This window comes from Harpia harpyja, chromosome 16, assembly GCF_026419915.1.
Source record: "Harpia harpyja isolate bHarHar1 chromosome 16, bHarHar1 primary haplotype, whole genome shotgun sequence".
NCBI classification, from domain to species: Eukaryota; Metazoa; Chordata; class Aves; order Accipitriformes; family Accipitridae; genus Harpia; species Harpia harpyja.
The window spans coordinates 30806063-30822457 of record NC_068955.1 but is presented as its reverse complement, the minus strand read 5'-3'; the positions used below and the strand labels follow the sequence as shown (position 1 = coordinate 30822457).

Sequence of the window (16395 nt, the reverse complement as noted above, 5' to 3'; positions counted from 1 at the left end):
CGAAGTGAGTGCATTACCCTCGGGTGATATGTTCTATATACAATAGTAATAGATGCAGTAGAAATGCCTAGATTAGAAAGAGAGGAATACCTAGGGATTATAGCGATGTAATAGAGTTCTGCCAGGAGAAGAACCTATGTCCTCAATTTTTAACCTGGAAGATGGGGATAAGGTGACTGTTAACACTGCAGACTTCAGGTTAGGCCTGAACTTGCAATGGAACAAAATTCTCCCAGTTTGGTTGCCAATGGAGAAGGAAGTTAGAAGTCACACATCAAAAATTCTGCCGATCAGCCCTCTTCCGTGGCTTTCTGATTGAATATGACAAGATAGCATGAATATGAACTTTTTGAGACTCAATATTGACAATAATGAGGTGTTTCCCGTTTCCCAGGCCATAGTTCAGACTGTTAGCAGACTCATGCCGCCGGTGTTGCCTAACTGTTTATTAAAGGCAATAAATAGGTTAACGTTGCCCAGTTGTTTTCGGTTTTAATGATGTTTTAAAGATAATGAATTCGATTAGTGATGCAGGCAAGGTACAGTTTCTGTCTCGGCAGAAGAAACAATGCCATATGTTGCTAAATCTTTTTATGGGGTGGTAAACACATATGAATGGTGAAATCATCTGAGATTACCCTGGATGTCTTTCTTTACACAGTGCCCTTTAGAGAGGCTCCGACCTATTCAAACAGAAGGCGGAGACCCCCAAGCACCTTAGCAGCACCTCGGATCTTGCTTCGTTCCAACAGTGACAACAATCTGAACATCAACAACCTCCCTGAGTGGTCAGCCTCCTCCTCTGCTTCTTCACACCGCAGCCTTTCACCTCATCTACTTCAACAGATGCAGAATAATCCTAATGGAACTGTAAAAACTGTGGGGAGTTACACTCCATCCTCCCGGAGCCGGTCGCCATCCCTGAACAGGCTGGGGGAGGATGCCAAACGGCAGCAGCACAGGCACATCAGGTGACTTTTTGACTATTTGCACAGCATGAGATATCCCTATCGTCATCATGCTGGACTGCTATGTTCTTTTTTGTTATTTATATGCCCCTTTTGCACTCTATATAATATATAGGTAATAAAATCTCAGCACAGTGGAACATGTCCAGGTGTGAATGTTTTAACTGGAAGCTCCAGTCAAAGCCAGCTGTTTCCTCACGGAGCTCCAGCAGCCAGGCAGGCTTTAAAGTTCAGCAAAGCTCAGCAGTGACTGTTGAGTTTGCAACTCCAAGTCAAGGTGCTAGTTCTCAAGATCTTTTAACACTTGAAATAATGATTGCATTTAACAGAAAAGTAAAATGTTTCTGAGATACTTGATCCCTTCATGAAACTACTGGTCATGCCTGAAACCTATGTTGGAGCTGCTTATGGGTGATGGAGCAGAGATGTTTAAGTTCCCCCTTCTGTAGATGTGTGCCGAACCAAAGAGTAAAATAGGGGGAACAGCTGGGGGGAATAAGTGGGGCTGTGTAGGAGGCTGGCCTAGAGCAAAAGAGGCTTCTTGAGGTGGTGGTGGTAGATGTTGTGGGCTTCTTCCATGATTATCTTCGCTGCCAGGTTTTGCATTCCCTATGACTTTACTGCTTTTCCTTTCCTCTTGAATTACAAATGTGATTTAGCAGGCACTCTCTGCAAATATCCTGCAGCTATGTCCCACTGGAGAGCAAATCCTGACTAATTAGAGTGATGTAGGTATTGTAAGTAATATAATAAAACAGAGGATCGTGTCTAAGTTTTGATCACAAATGGGGACTTCGGCTTTGTGAAGCCACTGCCCTGTGAATAGGCGATTACAGCTTCGCTTTGAGGAGGACTCGGGAACTGCATCTGTCAAGTGTCCAAGCGATGGAGCTGCACCAGGATGAGGGGTTAAAGTGCAGGGCTGCAAAAATTAAGGGAGGCAGAGCTGAGTAGCGATGGAGAGAATTAGAGCTTAAATGTTTTGACCAAACCCATTTAATTCAATGGTCATTTAAAATATCAGGCTTTGTCTGTCCTGTTTCCTAATAGCAAAACCCATCCGCTGTGCAGAGTAGAAAAGGACGTGAGCATTGTTAAGAAATGCAACTGTTGGTTTCTCTTTGCCCTTTGTAGGTGTAATGGATCTTTACTTGAGTTTTCAAGTCAGTAAAACAAAATGTCATGTTGTTGAAGCTGTCACCTGTTACCATGCACATTCTTCTCTCCTTGGCTGTAGGCACCCAAACTGACAAGCACTATTCATGGCAGTAACAATACTGCTGGAGAGTGGAAATACGGCACAGTGTAAAAAAAAGTTGTCTGAAATGTAAGAATCACTGGAAGGAACAGGATGCAAATTTTTTATGCCAGCAGTTTCATGCAGTAGAGCAAACTCATCTTACCTTGTTGTATGTTACAATAATAGCAAAACCTCATTTGGTTGTAATTTGGGTGACACTTCCTCACAGAGACCCGTATTGGCTTAAAACCAGGTTGTCTGTAATGAGGCTTCGCTTAGGCGAGGAGATGGCTGTGAGGTGCTTTTCAGAGAATGAGTGTTCTCGTATTCCACTGGATACTGCTGATGCCACCAGTGGGAGATTTTACCTTAGAGTAAGTGATTATTTTAGCTGGAAGGGGTAAGAAATGCCTTTTCATCAATATTCCTGGGATAACGCACTTCCAAATTCTTGAAGTATAAACAAACCTTTGAGACAGGGGGAACGATTAAAAGGGTTTTTTGAATAAGCAAACATTTATTTGCTTTGACTTTATTCAGCCACTTTCCTCTTCCCTTTCTGAAAGCACGTGATTTTGAAAACTAGCACAAATGATAGTGGAAACTAATTTAATGCCTGAAATTTTGTGGAAATAAAATTTTGGTCTTTCTCTTAGTGAAAGACATCATCTTTCACAGTATCACAGCTACTTAAACTGCTACCCAGCTGCAGGGTTTCGGAAGTACCATCAGGACTTGTTTCAGAGATGTCCAGAGTACATGCAAGTACTGAGAAGAGAGCTGGAGGCTCTCTAAATTTAAAGACAACTAAAAGGATTTTGTTTGTAATTTTTCCTGCAAGCAATGCCTTTTCTTGCCACAGGCCCATTTTGCAGTCACGAATGGCACCTTACATGACACTTTCCTCACAGATTTTGTTTAACTGTATGACCACCTACTTACTGTCAGCTAAATGTGGGAATTGTTGCTCTCTCTGCTTATTATTTGCAAATAATACATTCACAACGAAGCTGTTGCTCCCCTTAGATGAAAAAGCCCTTTTTGACATAGCAGTAGATTGGGTTCTGGAGCAGAAGCAGCCAGAAGGGGTGGGTTAATGGGGAAGGGTAGGGTATGACAAAGGGTTAATGAGGTTTGTGGGGTTTGCATTGTGGAAAGGGGCTGGAAGGTGATGCTGGAAGGGCTTCATGTGATCTTTACAGCCTGTGTGGCTCAGGTGATTATCTTCTTGTGAGACTGCTGCTTTTCACCCCAGACTGGTTTTGGAGGAAGGCTGGGGGAGGCAGGGGAACTGGCAGCCTTCCTGTGGAATTTGGCCCACGGTGATTAGCGAAAGGAGGTGCCAGCACAGCCTCAGTCAGGGCTGAGCCATCAAGGGTGGCCACTTTCTTCTGGGTGAGAGGGAAACATGTCCACACGTCTTCTGAAATCTCTGCATCCTCCTCCTGCTCCTTCATAGCATGAGACTTGCTGGGCTGGCAGCCCAAGCTGGGGACAAGGAGGGAGAGAAAAGATCTTTTTTGAAGAAGTCATCTATCCTGTTTGCAGCCCTGATTTCCATTAGTAAGCCTGTCTCAAGAGCAATGATGCATTCAGTGCAAAGGTTAAATGTGCCATTTCCCCCTCCTCTTTCAGTAAGAGAGAAAATCAATGTATCTTCTGCGATAGGAGTTCCAGAAGATGCTGGGCTATAACTTTGTGAACAGCTGCTACCTGGCTGCTACTACACTAGGCAGAAAATACAGCTTGAGCCAGGTGGAAATTGGATGTGTAGCAAGTTTATAGGTCCGGATTTTTTTATGGTGCTGACTGTTTCTTTACTTATAAGCAAAAAGGATTGGAGCAAAAGAACTGAAACCCAAACATCATCTTTTCTGGTCTTTCTTTAAACAACTGTGAGAGCTGGCTGAGGTTGCAAACTCCATCACAGACATGCAACCAGAGCTCACTTTTAAACTCTTAAGTACGGCTTATCTTTAGTAGCACCTGTTCACAGTAATAGAAGAACAGAACAATGAGGGGAAAGGGGGATGCTATTCCAAACAGTAACAAAGTTACTGCAGAAAAATGGAAGTGTTCCTGATATGAAAGATCCACTATGGTTGTTTTTTTACCAGACAACTTCTTTACCTATATTGAGAGCCTTATTGACTCCTATTTTGGTAGGAGATTGGTTAAAAAAAAAGGGTGAAGAAACACTAAACTCCAGCCTTCGTATTTCGTTTTGCTTATAGCAGTTTGAGATCTTTTCTTTCTCCTTACAAGAAAGTAAGCGGAGTGTTACAATGCTAGATCACCATTAAATAATTCTTCTTCCTTTGGTACCCTATCTTTTTCCTATGAATCTTTATGAATATTCTTCTTTCTCACGAGTATTTTCTGTTTCTAGACTTTCTGTGTAAGACCTCAAGCTTTTATGTTGGGTTTTTTTTTTGAGGTTGAATAGTAGCGTATTACAAGTTTATTACGATATCTCCTATAGGTTTCCCACCCTCTTTAATATTTGCCTGTTTCTCATGTTATATTTTTGACAGTTCACTCATTTTTCCAGAGGTTTAATAATGATCTTATGTATCATTCACTAGCTTTCAATAATTTCTTCTTTATACACCATAAGTAGATTGTGTGTTGTTTGATGACCTATGACTTACCTGGGCATACCACTCTGAAGTCATTAGGAGAGCTATGGATTGCCAGCAGTCAGAAATGATCTTCTGGAGAATATGTTAGCCATAAGAACCATGCTTTGAGGAGATCTAAAATTTAGCTCCAGGCCTTGGAGTGACAAAGTAACTTGATTATTCAGTCCTTTCAGTTAATAATTCAGTTGTCAGTTAACGTTACAATATTACAAAGATACCCATTCCTACCAATAATTGTAAATACAGATGTTTTAAAGCCTTTCTGACAAATTGTGATGCTTGTAATGTATGATTTGCCTATAAATTTTAAGCTTCATCAAGGTCTGTGAATGTGCAAGTTTAATTTGCAGAAAAACTAAACACTTTAGCGTTACGTGTTTTCTTTTCTAGGCCATCATGGCCAGGTGGATATTGATCATGTTTCATGTTGAAAGATTTCAACCATTACAAGCATGTGTTTAGGATGAAAAACATGTATTTTTTATGCAGGGTTAGGTGTATTACTGGAAGACAATTATGTTATTCACTCTTAATTTAATCCTGCTAATGTGAGGGTTATTTTAAATAACCAGTTAATGTTTTTTAATTTCAATTTCCAGTGCCATTTACAATCCTAGTGCCAACAAGGATACTCTGTCTGCCTTGGATTATCAGGGTCCAAAACGCAAGCTTTACAGTGCTGTACCTGGAAGACTTTTTATTGTCGTAAAGCCATATCAACCTCAAGGAGAAGGGGAAATTCATCTGCACAAAGGAGATAGAGTCAAAGGTGAGTATGTAATTAATTTTGACTAAACGTTTTCTTCTGCTAGATGGAAATTTTATTTTAAAATTCTCTTCTATTTCAGGGGGAAAAAAATATCTGCTCAGTAGAAGTGCTTTTATGCATTTGTTTCTTTACGGGGTATTTTACTCCTAGATGTATTTTGTAACCAATGCATACTTAGCTACCATTTTAACTGTTAAGTGACTTCAAAGTACTGCTAGAATTCAGAAATACATGCAGTAATAGCAGCATTATCTTTCACACAGAGCACGTAATTTGCTTCTGTAGTCATTATAGAAAGACAACTCCAGGGCTTTAAAAGGTTGTAAACATGTCAGCTATCTAAGCAGCTCAGGAGGGAACCAGGGACAAGGTCAAGCCTGTTTCAAGCCCTTTCCTCAAGGAACAATTTATTGCTTAAGTAGGAAAAGTCCCCTCGTGAGACAGGATAAGTAGGTAGGTAGAACCTACTGTAAATATTTTGGGGAGGAAGTGTGGCGGTGCGTGTATAATTTCTGTCCACTGGTGCACTTCCCAACTAAGAATATGTTAAAATCAAGGCCAACTTTGTGTTATTACTTTGAAGACAGTAAGTACGCCCAGGTGCAGCTGAGAAAGTGGGCAATGTAGTTTACAAGATTGACCTTCCTAAGGGTGCATTGTTATGCAGTTTCAGCTGTGGTTTTGCACATCCAGGTAAAACTGGTCACGGAATAAAAAGACTTTCTGCTCAATCCATACAAACCAAATACCAGTTACGGAAATCAAATAAAAGGGAATAAATTCAGTGTCCTAAATAAAAGTGTTAAGCAGGTGAAAATTTCCTTGCAACTGAAACTACTTATCTTACAAAGGAAAACTTCAAATATCTCCTCCCTTGAGCCTGCAAACAGTAGTTGGAAAAAAATCAGGGGCCATTAGAAGGTATTCTTGTATTTTTATTTTTGGATGTGGCTGATTCTGAAGCATTTGTGGGTTTAATAATTTTTGTTAACTCAAGCCTTCAGAAGGTGTAGAACAGAAATCTGAAGAATGCTGCACTTAAAGATAAAACATATGCAAGATTCATTTTAAATGCAAGGATGAAGGCGGAAGGTTAAACTTAGGAGAGCTGGTGATGTCTGTAGGGCTGAGAAGATAATTTTGCAGTTCTGGGAGGTTATGCCCTGATCAGGTAGGAAGCAATGGTTATGATCTAAAGAAAATAGTGCACGAGAACTTTTGGAAGAGCCTATATGAACACTTCATAAAACATTATAAAAGTTCCCAATTAATGGAAGTTATCTAGGCTAGAGTAAAATTAATAGAAGGCAAGCAAAGCTCTGAGGTTATAGAATTTCTTGGGAATGCCAAATATGAAATAAAATAAAATAAATGCAAGAGAAGTAATGCATAAAAGCCCTTCACAAAAGCTTTCAAGTGTCAGAAGAATGGGTACAATCTAGAGAGAGGTAAAGCTACATTATGAGTAACTTTCATGCAAAAATGTAAAGCAAATTAAAAGGAAATGTGATCTTTTCATACCTTTACAAAAGAATACTGGCTCTTGGGTTAAAATTTGAAGGCCTGGGGTCTTCTGTATGGAGTTCTCACTGGAAGGGTGGAGGAAAAAACCACTTGAGAAAGATGCTTGTTGGTCAATTACAAGAAAAAGAAAAGAATGTTGCATGTAGTGGAAAAAAAGAAGTTAAAAAAAGCAAGCCTTAAGCACACCCCAGAACTCTTTGCTTATTCATAATCTCAGAAAATTTAACAACACTATTCATAATTGCCAGTACCTACAAAGGATGAAATTTTGGGCGTCATGAGTGGTACTAAATAACTTTCTACACTGAGTGTGTTTACAGAGATCTAGGAGGTGCCAACAGATAAAGAGTGAGTATGGTTGAGCACCATCATCTGTTCTTTGGGAAACGTTGTACACAGTTGCGTTCAATTGACTTGTTGGATTTAAAGATGTAGCAATATTTTTGTTTACATAGAGAATGTGAGAGCAACATAGATTCTTGTTGCCAGAATAAAGCCAGGCAGTTCTGGAGAAAGACAAGACAGAAAATGTGTTCCCTGGCAAAAGAGAAAACAGTGCAATAGGTCGCTTGGGATGCTGAATTTTGGAGAGGCATTCGTTATCTGGCTGCTTGTTTACATTAGTATTTGAGACTATTATATTCAAAAATATCCCAAGAATAAGGGATTTAAATTTCAATGAAGAGTTTATTATTTTTAAAAAATTAGTTCAGGAGCCTGTGGTTCTAAGTTATTATGACAGTAACTGGAAAACAATGCAAGAAGAAATTAGTCCACTTTTCAAATCTTCTTGCAATAGTATGATCTAAACTTGAGACCAGTGATTTTTGTGGGGGACACTAACCAATGAATGTCAGAATGCTGAAATAGAAAATGAGATTGTGTCTGGTCTGTGAATTTTGAATCTTTATTTATGGGGAAACTGTATATTTGCTGAAACTGACTATAAATTAATTATTACTGTTAGAAAAAGGGGGACATGCCCATCCAACATCAAATCATCTCTGCAGGGATTATTTTTTCAGCTTCAAGTATATGATTTGCACGTTGAATTAAAATCTGGGAGAGGCCTAGCATTTGCAGGCACACATGTTTTAGAGCATTTTATAGAACTTTGACGCAGTAAAGTCCAGTGAGTTTTCTGTACATGTCAGTCTGCTTTTAGAAAAAGTTTAGAGAAAGTGAAAGTGTACATAGGGATTGTCAGTGTTACTACTTAGAATGAAATCTTGTGAAGCGTAATTTAAGACCGTTTGCACGGCAAGGCTGGAACACCGTATCACAGACTCCCATTGCTAATCAAAGGAAAAACTTCCAGAAAAAGATCAAATCGTATTTTGTGTTACCATGTCAATGGTTCCTCAGTAGTCACAAAAAGTATGTCAGAGTGAACACAACAAGGTCATGTAAAGAACAAAGAGTCCAGGTAAAAAGACAGTGATGCTTTAAAAATGTCTCAGTTGTGTAACAATGTTGAGGAAGCCATTCAAACTCAGCATGTGTGACAAAAATCCAGGTCCAGTTAAATCTGGATTCGCGTCCCTGTTCCAGTCAAGATGTAATTATTTATACAGAATAAAAAAAATTACTCCAATGTGAGAGATCGATAGGCTCCCTCTCCATCATCCAAAAGCACAGGCAGTAGAGCTCTTACAATCCTCAATACTTTTTACGTGCTGTGCAAGTGCCAGAACCCCTGGCTGTAAGGAGGTCCTGCTTTTTTTTCCTCTTTCTGAGCAGAAATTCCACTTGGTACTGGATATATTTTCTGTCTTTTAGAGGCTTGCTTAGCCAGACCGTGATCCAGTCAGCACCGAGGTTTTGATTTTCTGGGGGTACACATGCCTGTTTGGGGTTTAGCGACTCACTGTGTGCAGTGCTTGGAGGAAATGAAACAACATTAAACCACATGGAATTCAATTTTTTCTCACTTTGGAAACACCTTAGCGTCACATTTCAGAAATAAAAAAGCTTTGTCCTAGCCCCTCTCCTCTGCCAACTTGGTAGCTGCACTGTTCTGTATAAAACATTGATGCTAAAGTACTGGCTTCTTGGATTGTTTGGGGGGATTCAGACGTGTATTGGCATTTGCTACGGGATTCTGACCCATGTTCAGTCTGACCCTGGGGAGATGCTCATCACATGTGCATCCCATGAGACTAATCACAGTAAAGATGTAGCAAGGCATTTATTACAGGGATAAAAGCCCAGAACAACATATTAGAGAAAGGGATTAGCTGGGAAATGTTTTTATGGATTTTCTTTTTTAACTTGGTAGAATTAGAAGGGTGACAGAGAGGGATGAATTCCTAAACTCTTGATGAAAAGGGCTTTCATCAGATGAAGATGAGGCAGATTTTTTTTCTTTCTAAAACCGCTAGAAGTGCATGAGTGACAATAGGTCACTGTGTATGATACAAGGAAACTGCTCAGAGAAAGTTGTGAATGGGCAAGGTTCAAAGGAAATGTAAACCAAACAAAATGGTCTTGTATTAATAGGATATTACGAAGCCTGTACAAAAATATCTGTTTTATTTTTAGTTGTTAGTCATACATACTGACATCATTTGTGTGTCTGCCACTCATGAGAGAAGGGCCATGGCTGTTGTAAAAATAAATCTGATATCTTTATTTGTACAAGAACAACCCTAATCTTATGTTTTCACATAAATGAAGAAGAGCTAGCTTCATTCCTCACTGAAACACTTTTAACATATTTTGTTTCTTTCTTCATTTTATATCTAAAAGTCCATAGCAATAAATCTGCCACAATCCAAACACACACGTATCTATAAAGTATCTGTAAAATGTACTTTATTCAGCTTTTGCTTTGCTAAATTTAATTGTTACGCTGGAAATCAAGTGGCCTCTTTTATAACAAAACTCAGATGTATGAAGAGAATGCAATGCTCCAGAGTTCTTTGTGAGTGGAGAATTAGCAGTTTTCTGTGTCACGAAGCTAAAGCAATACAGAAGTAGCTGTGCATCCTCAAGAAGGTTACCTGTGATTCACATCTGTACTAGCACACCTTGTCAGAAAGATACGAGTTCCAGGTGCCAATCACCATGGTGCAGACAATCTCCAGTCACTTGGAAACAAAACTATCAAAATTGTTTTCAGAATCTCTGTTATATTAAAACATACCTGAAGTGCATATGAATTATCCCTCACTGACCTAGAAAGAAAAAAACCACATGGTAGCCTGTTTTGAATACCTAGAGAACTTTTGAAGTCTCACCCTGCTCACAGTTTCGTTTTTCTTGTCTTTCTATGTGTTTTTATTCCAGTGTTTCCATTTACCATGTGATTTCTAGTTATTTCTTCAGGTTTCAGGTCCCAGATCCTAGTATAGTTTGGCCATGGGTGGCTTCCAACTGTAAATTTTTACTTTCCTCTCTTATTTTTGTTGCCTGCCCTGATATTACTATCTCCTCTCTTTCACCTGGAAGGCAAACAGAATACAGGGCTAGCTCTGGAAAATGCTCAGTTTCTTTAACTCTTACTATGAAACAAATTTTCTAGTGCTTAGTATCTAGAAAAATGGGGAGTTATTTCAGTATCTCAAATATGCTCCAACAGACTTTTTCATGAAACTTCTGAGATGCCTTCTGCGCAGGCACAGTCTGCACATCTGAAAAGAGTTTACCCCAACCAAGGTCTGTTCTCAGCTATGTTCTCCAGGGTAAGAGAAACAGTAGTAATTCAGTAGTAGTGAGTCAAGCATCTGTTCTAGGCAGAAAGTCAGTAGTTCTCAGCATTAGAAATATTGACCCTTGCAACACTACTTTTCTTTCAGTGCGATCTCAGCCAGTAGGGCAATCCAAATATATCTCTAACATTTTCATTTCTTGCAAAATCTACTTGTAAGTCATTTTGAAAAAGAAAGATTATTAAACCCCTGCTGAGCTTGAAGATATTGCCAACAGGCAGTGCTTGTGGGCGGAAGGAAAGTTGGTCTCCCGGGCTTTTGCGCTTGTTAGGTTAGTAAATAAAATACTGGAAACGGAAGAGCCTCAGAAATGTTGGTTTGTTTCTTCAAGAGCATTTTGTACCTTGTGTGAGAAAGTGTGGCAACAAAATTTAACCTGAGAGGTTTGCATAAGCATTGTTTTGCTACTCTTTTATATGAAGGATGAAATTAACGTGAAATGGAATATTAATCTTACCCAGATTCATTGGTCCATTTTGCTTCCGTACTGTCTCCTGACTTGATCGGTTTGATCTAAATTCCTAACAAATAATTATGACTCATCACAGATAACAACCTAACTCATTTCTTCAAGTTACTTGTATCTGAAGGGCAGGAGAGAGCTGTGCTTCAAACTGATATATGGAAGTGTTGTAACAAAGACAACAACTTGCTCCCGCTCCAGCAAGAGAGCTCGCTTTGCTGTCAAGGCTGCGAGAAAGTGATTAGGACGTACGAGCATCCACAAATCCCCATCGTCTTCGCTCTTGACTACTTAACGGCAGCCTTCCTTAGGTAGTCAGTAACTGGCCCGAAATATTCGGGAGACAGGGAGGTACCAGAAGACCGAGAGGAGCTGTGAATGGCATACGAGCACACTAGCATAGCCCGACACAATAGTACAGGCTCCAGATCTAAGTTGGTTTGGGACCTCTTCTCAGATTAATGCTTCCTACTCTGCATTCCCCTGACCCGTAGTTTGGGTATCACTGTGGAGAAGAGCAAACTTGACTCTGTCCGCACCTTCCTCAACAGAGGTGGTGATCAGTGTTACAAACGGATGGATTTTTCCAATGCTTGATTTCTGTCCAAAATTCAAATCAGTGCAGAAGAATTTGGTTTTATGCTGGTTTTCTCTCTCCTGCACTTTCCCCAAACTATTTAAGAGACACCCAAATAAAAGGGAAAAGATGATCTTCATAGAAAGTTGTTGTCAAAGATAAAAAAGGAAGAAAAAAAAATATACAGGGCCAAATCTTGAACAGCACAGCTCATTCAGTTCTATTTCAGTTGAGCCATATTTTCTCAGATTTAGAGGATTATGTGCAGATTATTGTATTTGTAGATTTTGACGTAGTATTTGCTCTGTTCATAGTCACTGCCATCTTCTCAGCCCAAGGTCCTTTTCCTGAACATTGCTTGTTTGCACTGTTTCTTTCTTCAGAAAGTAGTGGTGATAAAAGATGAAAAGCTGTTTTAAGTCAGGATCTAGCCTGACACTGATTGTGGCCGTGGTGGTTTTGGCTGGTGACATCCACCCAAAACCTGAAGCTGAGGTTCCTTAGCCTTACCACCTGCTTGCAGTACGGGTGGCCGTAGAGACTGATGGGACACAGCCAGGAGATGTGCAGTGAGCTCAGGGTATGGCAGTTGGACTGTTAGGAGAAATCAGACAATTAAATATTGAATTACAGGGAGGTAAGGTAGCTTTTCAGCTAAACCAGCAGAGTCACTTGGGTTACAGAAAGGTAAACTCCTTGAAGCCGCGGTTGGATCACACTTTTGTTTTGGAGGCAAAACTGGAAGTTAAATGTAAGTTTAAAAAGTGAGGTGCATTTTCTGTCCATGTTATTTCCCGAATTTGGTTTCTCTGTGAGGACCCATAGCCCAAGATGGGAAAGAACTCCTGAATTTTCTTCTCCACTAAATGAAATGTCTGTGAAGCCGCAGTCGAATCTGACTGCTCAGGTCAATTATACAAAATCATTAACTGCAGATACGCAAGATACAATCCTTCCAGATTGTGCGTGGACTGCACAAGACATTTTCTCCGTGGCAGCTGGGACACAGTCACTTGTTTGCATGCTGGAGGCCTTAATGTGGTTGTCAGCAGGGCGATAGACGAGGACTTCCTTTCCAGTCCAGTTGCACCGATCTCAAGTTATGTCAGTCTCTCTTGATTAGGTATTTGAAAGCCAGAAATGGTCTGCCCGTAAGGCAGAACAGACAGATCTTGTTCGTCATTAATCACAGGGAGGGAGGGATATCTATCAGGAGCGAGTAGGCGTAGATAAAGAAATAGAGTAAAATTTAAACTAAAACCAGGTCTTAATAAAATATCTCTCTTTAAGAGAGAGCAAGATTAAGTTGTGACTTGTGCTGACCTTCATTTATGTGGTGTGTAAAGTCTGAGTCAAGTTGCGCTTCAGATGCAGAGCTGTCGCTGCACAGTACTTGTCCCTTAATATTGTTTTTGATTTACCTGGTTGTATGCAAAAATAAATCAAACATTGAATTTTTGTTTGCGTTGATATGTACACTTAGGAAATAAGTTGCCATAACAACTCAAGGTTAGTAACATACCTTTTCAAGTTGTAACTATTTTAGGGGCTGTTTTAAGCAAAATTGTTTTTATCATTGAAATAGGTGTTCTTGCATAGATTACCTGTCATTTGGAAGCTCTGCTTCCAAAAGGCAAATAGTTCTGAAAATTTACATCAGACAACAGATATTTCTACAAGAGAAAAGCCTAAACTATAATATTAAGTATTTCTGAGAGAAAGAAGTTAGGTTGCTACCCATTGGAAATTAAAAATCTACTTTATTTTTAAAAAAGCAAATCCAGAAGATTGTTATATCAAGACACAGAACCAGAGTTCAGATTTGCACTGAACCTTGCTTAGCTAAAATTCAGATGAAACCCCTTTGTATTTCATTAGGTAAATGGCATTTATTACCAGTAACAGAACAATGGACTCAAGGTGAATAACATAGTCATGCTGTGGTTTGAATGGAAGGGACACTGTCACCGTCCCTTTCAGGTTAAGAATGAAATGCTGAAATTTTCTGCTTTTTACTGTGAGGTGTAGAGGGCTTTCAGCTTACATAATGCCACATCCAAGTAGAAGTATTGCAATCTTCAGCTGCTCTTCATTAGCAGACATAACTTTTACTTTTAGCTCTGGTAGTTCTTACAACAGCATAGGCTAGTTCAGCTTCTAGATTTTTCAATGGATGTTCAACTTTACTTTATACTTTATTGCCATTCTGTTAATTTTTCTTTTTTCTCCTGGTTGTAGAAATGTTCTTCTTTCTCCAGAAGACGATCTGTCATTCCTAATCCATATAATTATTTCTTTTCCCAGGAAAGAAGAATGCAGTTTATATAAGCACCAAAACCTGATTGTAGATATTACAAAGACATTTCAGATATATCCTGTAGCAGCTATAAAGACAATGGCCTGAATTTGGCTGTAAATTTAATCGACATTTTTGCAAATAAGGATACCTAGAATAATTCACTTGTTGAAATTTCAGTATCACAAGGAATTTAGAAATAGTATGCACCATCATTTGATGGAAAAATATATTTCTTGATTGTGGCAGAATGAAGGAAGCTGTAATGTGGAAGAATAAAATTTTTTTTGTTTTTTTTGATTAAAGTGATTTTTTGATAGTATATTGAGTAATTAAGCTGAGTATGTTATATTAATTACAATATATACATTGTCAATAAACTCACAGAAGTTGCAAGAGACAAAACATCCTGTGCTTTATTGGCACTATATATAATTTTCTTGTGTTTTTCTCTGGACTTTGGCAAAGCAGAATCTGGCTGATATTAAGTATAATACTTTAAAGACATTAAAATATAAGATCCTGATTGGCACCTGCCTATACATATTTTCCTGTTATTCAGTTGTTTGGTATTTGTCCAATCTTGATTTGCAGTTTTGTTCATGTAATGGAACGTATTTCTTGTTTTAAACTATACTTTCATTGTGAAAAGATATACCAGGATTCATGATGTTACTAGAACCTTAATTTTACTCTTATAACATCAGATTCTTTTTGTAATTCATGTTGTGTGTAAAGAGACTCTGGCCTTCTCTTGCCATAGCAACCACATCTTTTGTTTTTACTAAAAGCAAAAGGAAAAAATACTTGAAATGATAACGCTTAATTATTAATTTTGGGAAAGTTATCCTTTGATTTACCATTGTTATGTCCTTCAGAAGGGAAAATGTTGATTAGAAAATCTCTTGCTGGTACCAAATTATCTATTACAACGTGTCTCTTAAGCACTACTGAGAGAGGGAAAAGACAGAAATTAAGGCCTCATTCTAAAAAAAGCATTCATGGGTACAAAAGAGAAATTATATTTTTTGACTTATCCCGTAAGTTCCTGGTTACCCTCATTGGAATACATGAAGTGTTGCCAGTTTTTATAGATATGTAGATTATTATGGCTTTGGCTCCTGCTGCAGAACTTCTTATTGATGGCACCACCTGAGATGTATTAGAAAGATTATTTCAAGTTTTCTGGTAGTGCAGAGCCATCTAGATCTCATCTTCTACATTTCGAGTATTAGGCCATATGTGCTTATCCTCCATGTCACCAACAATTTGTCTCTGTCTCTGCACGTCAGCTGTATCCCTGGCTACCCCACGTTTGCCTCGTGTCATCTTTGCGCCTCTTACAGTTCCGTCAGGCTTCCCCTTCCTTTCCTGGCACCCATAATGATGTTTTTCCTTGATCTAAGTCCAAAGGTACTGTCATTTTGGTTGTAGATGTAATCTCTAGGCAGGCTTGAACCAGAACTGTGAAGGCTGTCTGCATTCTGGCAATGCCTCATTTCCCCTTCTACCTCTTCTCCATAGATGTTAGGTCTTCCAGCAGGACTATGTGTATTTTTGCTTTGCTCTTGCTATTAGCAATTGCTAGTATTTTATAATTCATGTAATAATGATCTAAAGCAGGACTGGTTTTGCTCTGTAGTAATGACTTTTTGCCTTGCACTCACAGATAGACTTAAAGAGCAAATTTCTTTTCCCATCTTGATTTGGATGTCTAATCAGCTGCTACTACCACAGACACATGAAATTACTTTAAGGGTGTGAAACACCCAACTTCCTTCTTACACTGCAAATGCTTTTTGGAGATGGAAATATCCATGTAATTTGGAGTGTCAAAATAGCAGATCTGATGGCAGATTAATAAAATACCGAATTGGAGAAGTCTTTCTCAATCTCTAAGTAGTTTTTGTTCTCCCTATGTTGCCAGTTTGTGGAGTGAAATCAGGACTCAGATTCAGTGCTGAAAACTCTCCTCAAAAAAAAAAAAATTACTTGCAATAGGAATCTTCCATTGTCTCACATTTTGAAATTTCTTTTGGCTGGAGTCCTACACTCACTTTTATGATTTGAAGTTAAATCAATGTACAGTAGGATCCTACAATAATTATAATACCTGTATATGTTGTTAATTAAGTTTTCCTACTTCCTTATCTCATATATGAGAAATGCACTCTACTCTTATGTGAACAGAGGTTACATTGCTAAA

The 16395-nt window shown here is 38.9% G+C and overlaps 1 protein-coding gene across 10 annotated transcripts in view; it reads left to right on the top strand.

The window, feature by feature from the left end:
* Positions 1-16395, top strand: part of SHANK2 (SH3 and multiple ankyrin repeat domains 2) — a 365392-nt gene that overhangs the window by 133609 nt on the left and 215388 nt on the right. For all 10 annotated transcript variants that reach the window (XM_052810983.1, XM_052810982.1, XM_052810981.1 and 7 more), the window contains 2 exons: positions 662-971; positions 5450-5619. In XM_052810983.1, the coding sequence (XP_052666943.1) occupies positions 662-971; positions 5450-5619 (480 nt within the window). The remainder of the gene's footprint in view (positions 1-661; positions 972-5449; positions 5620-16395) is intronic.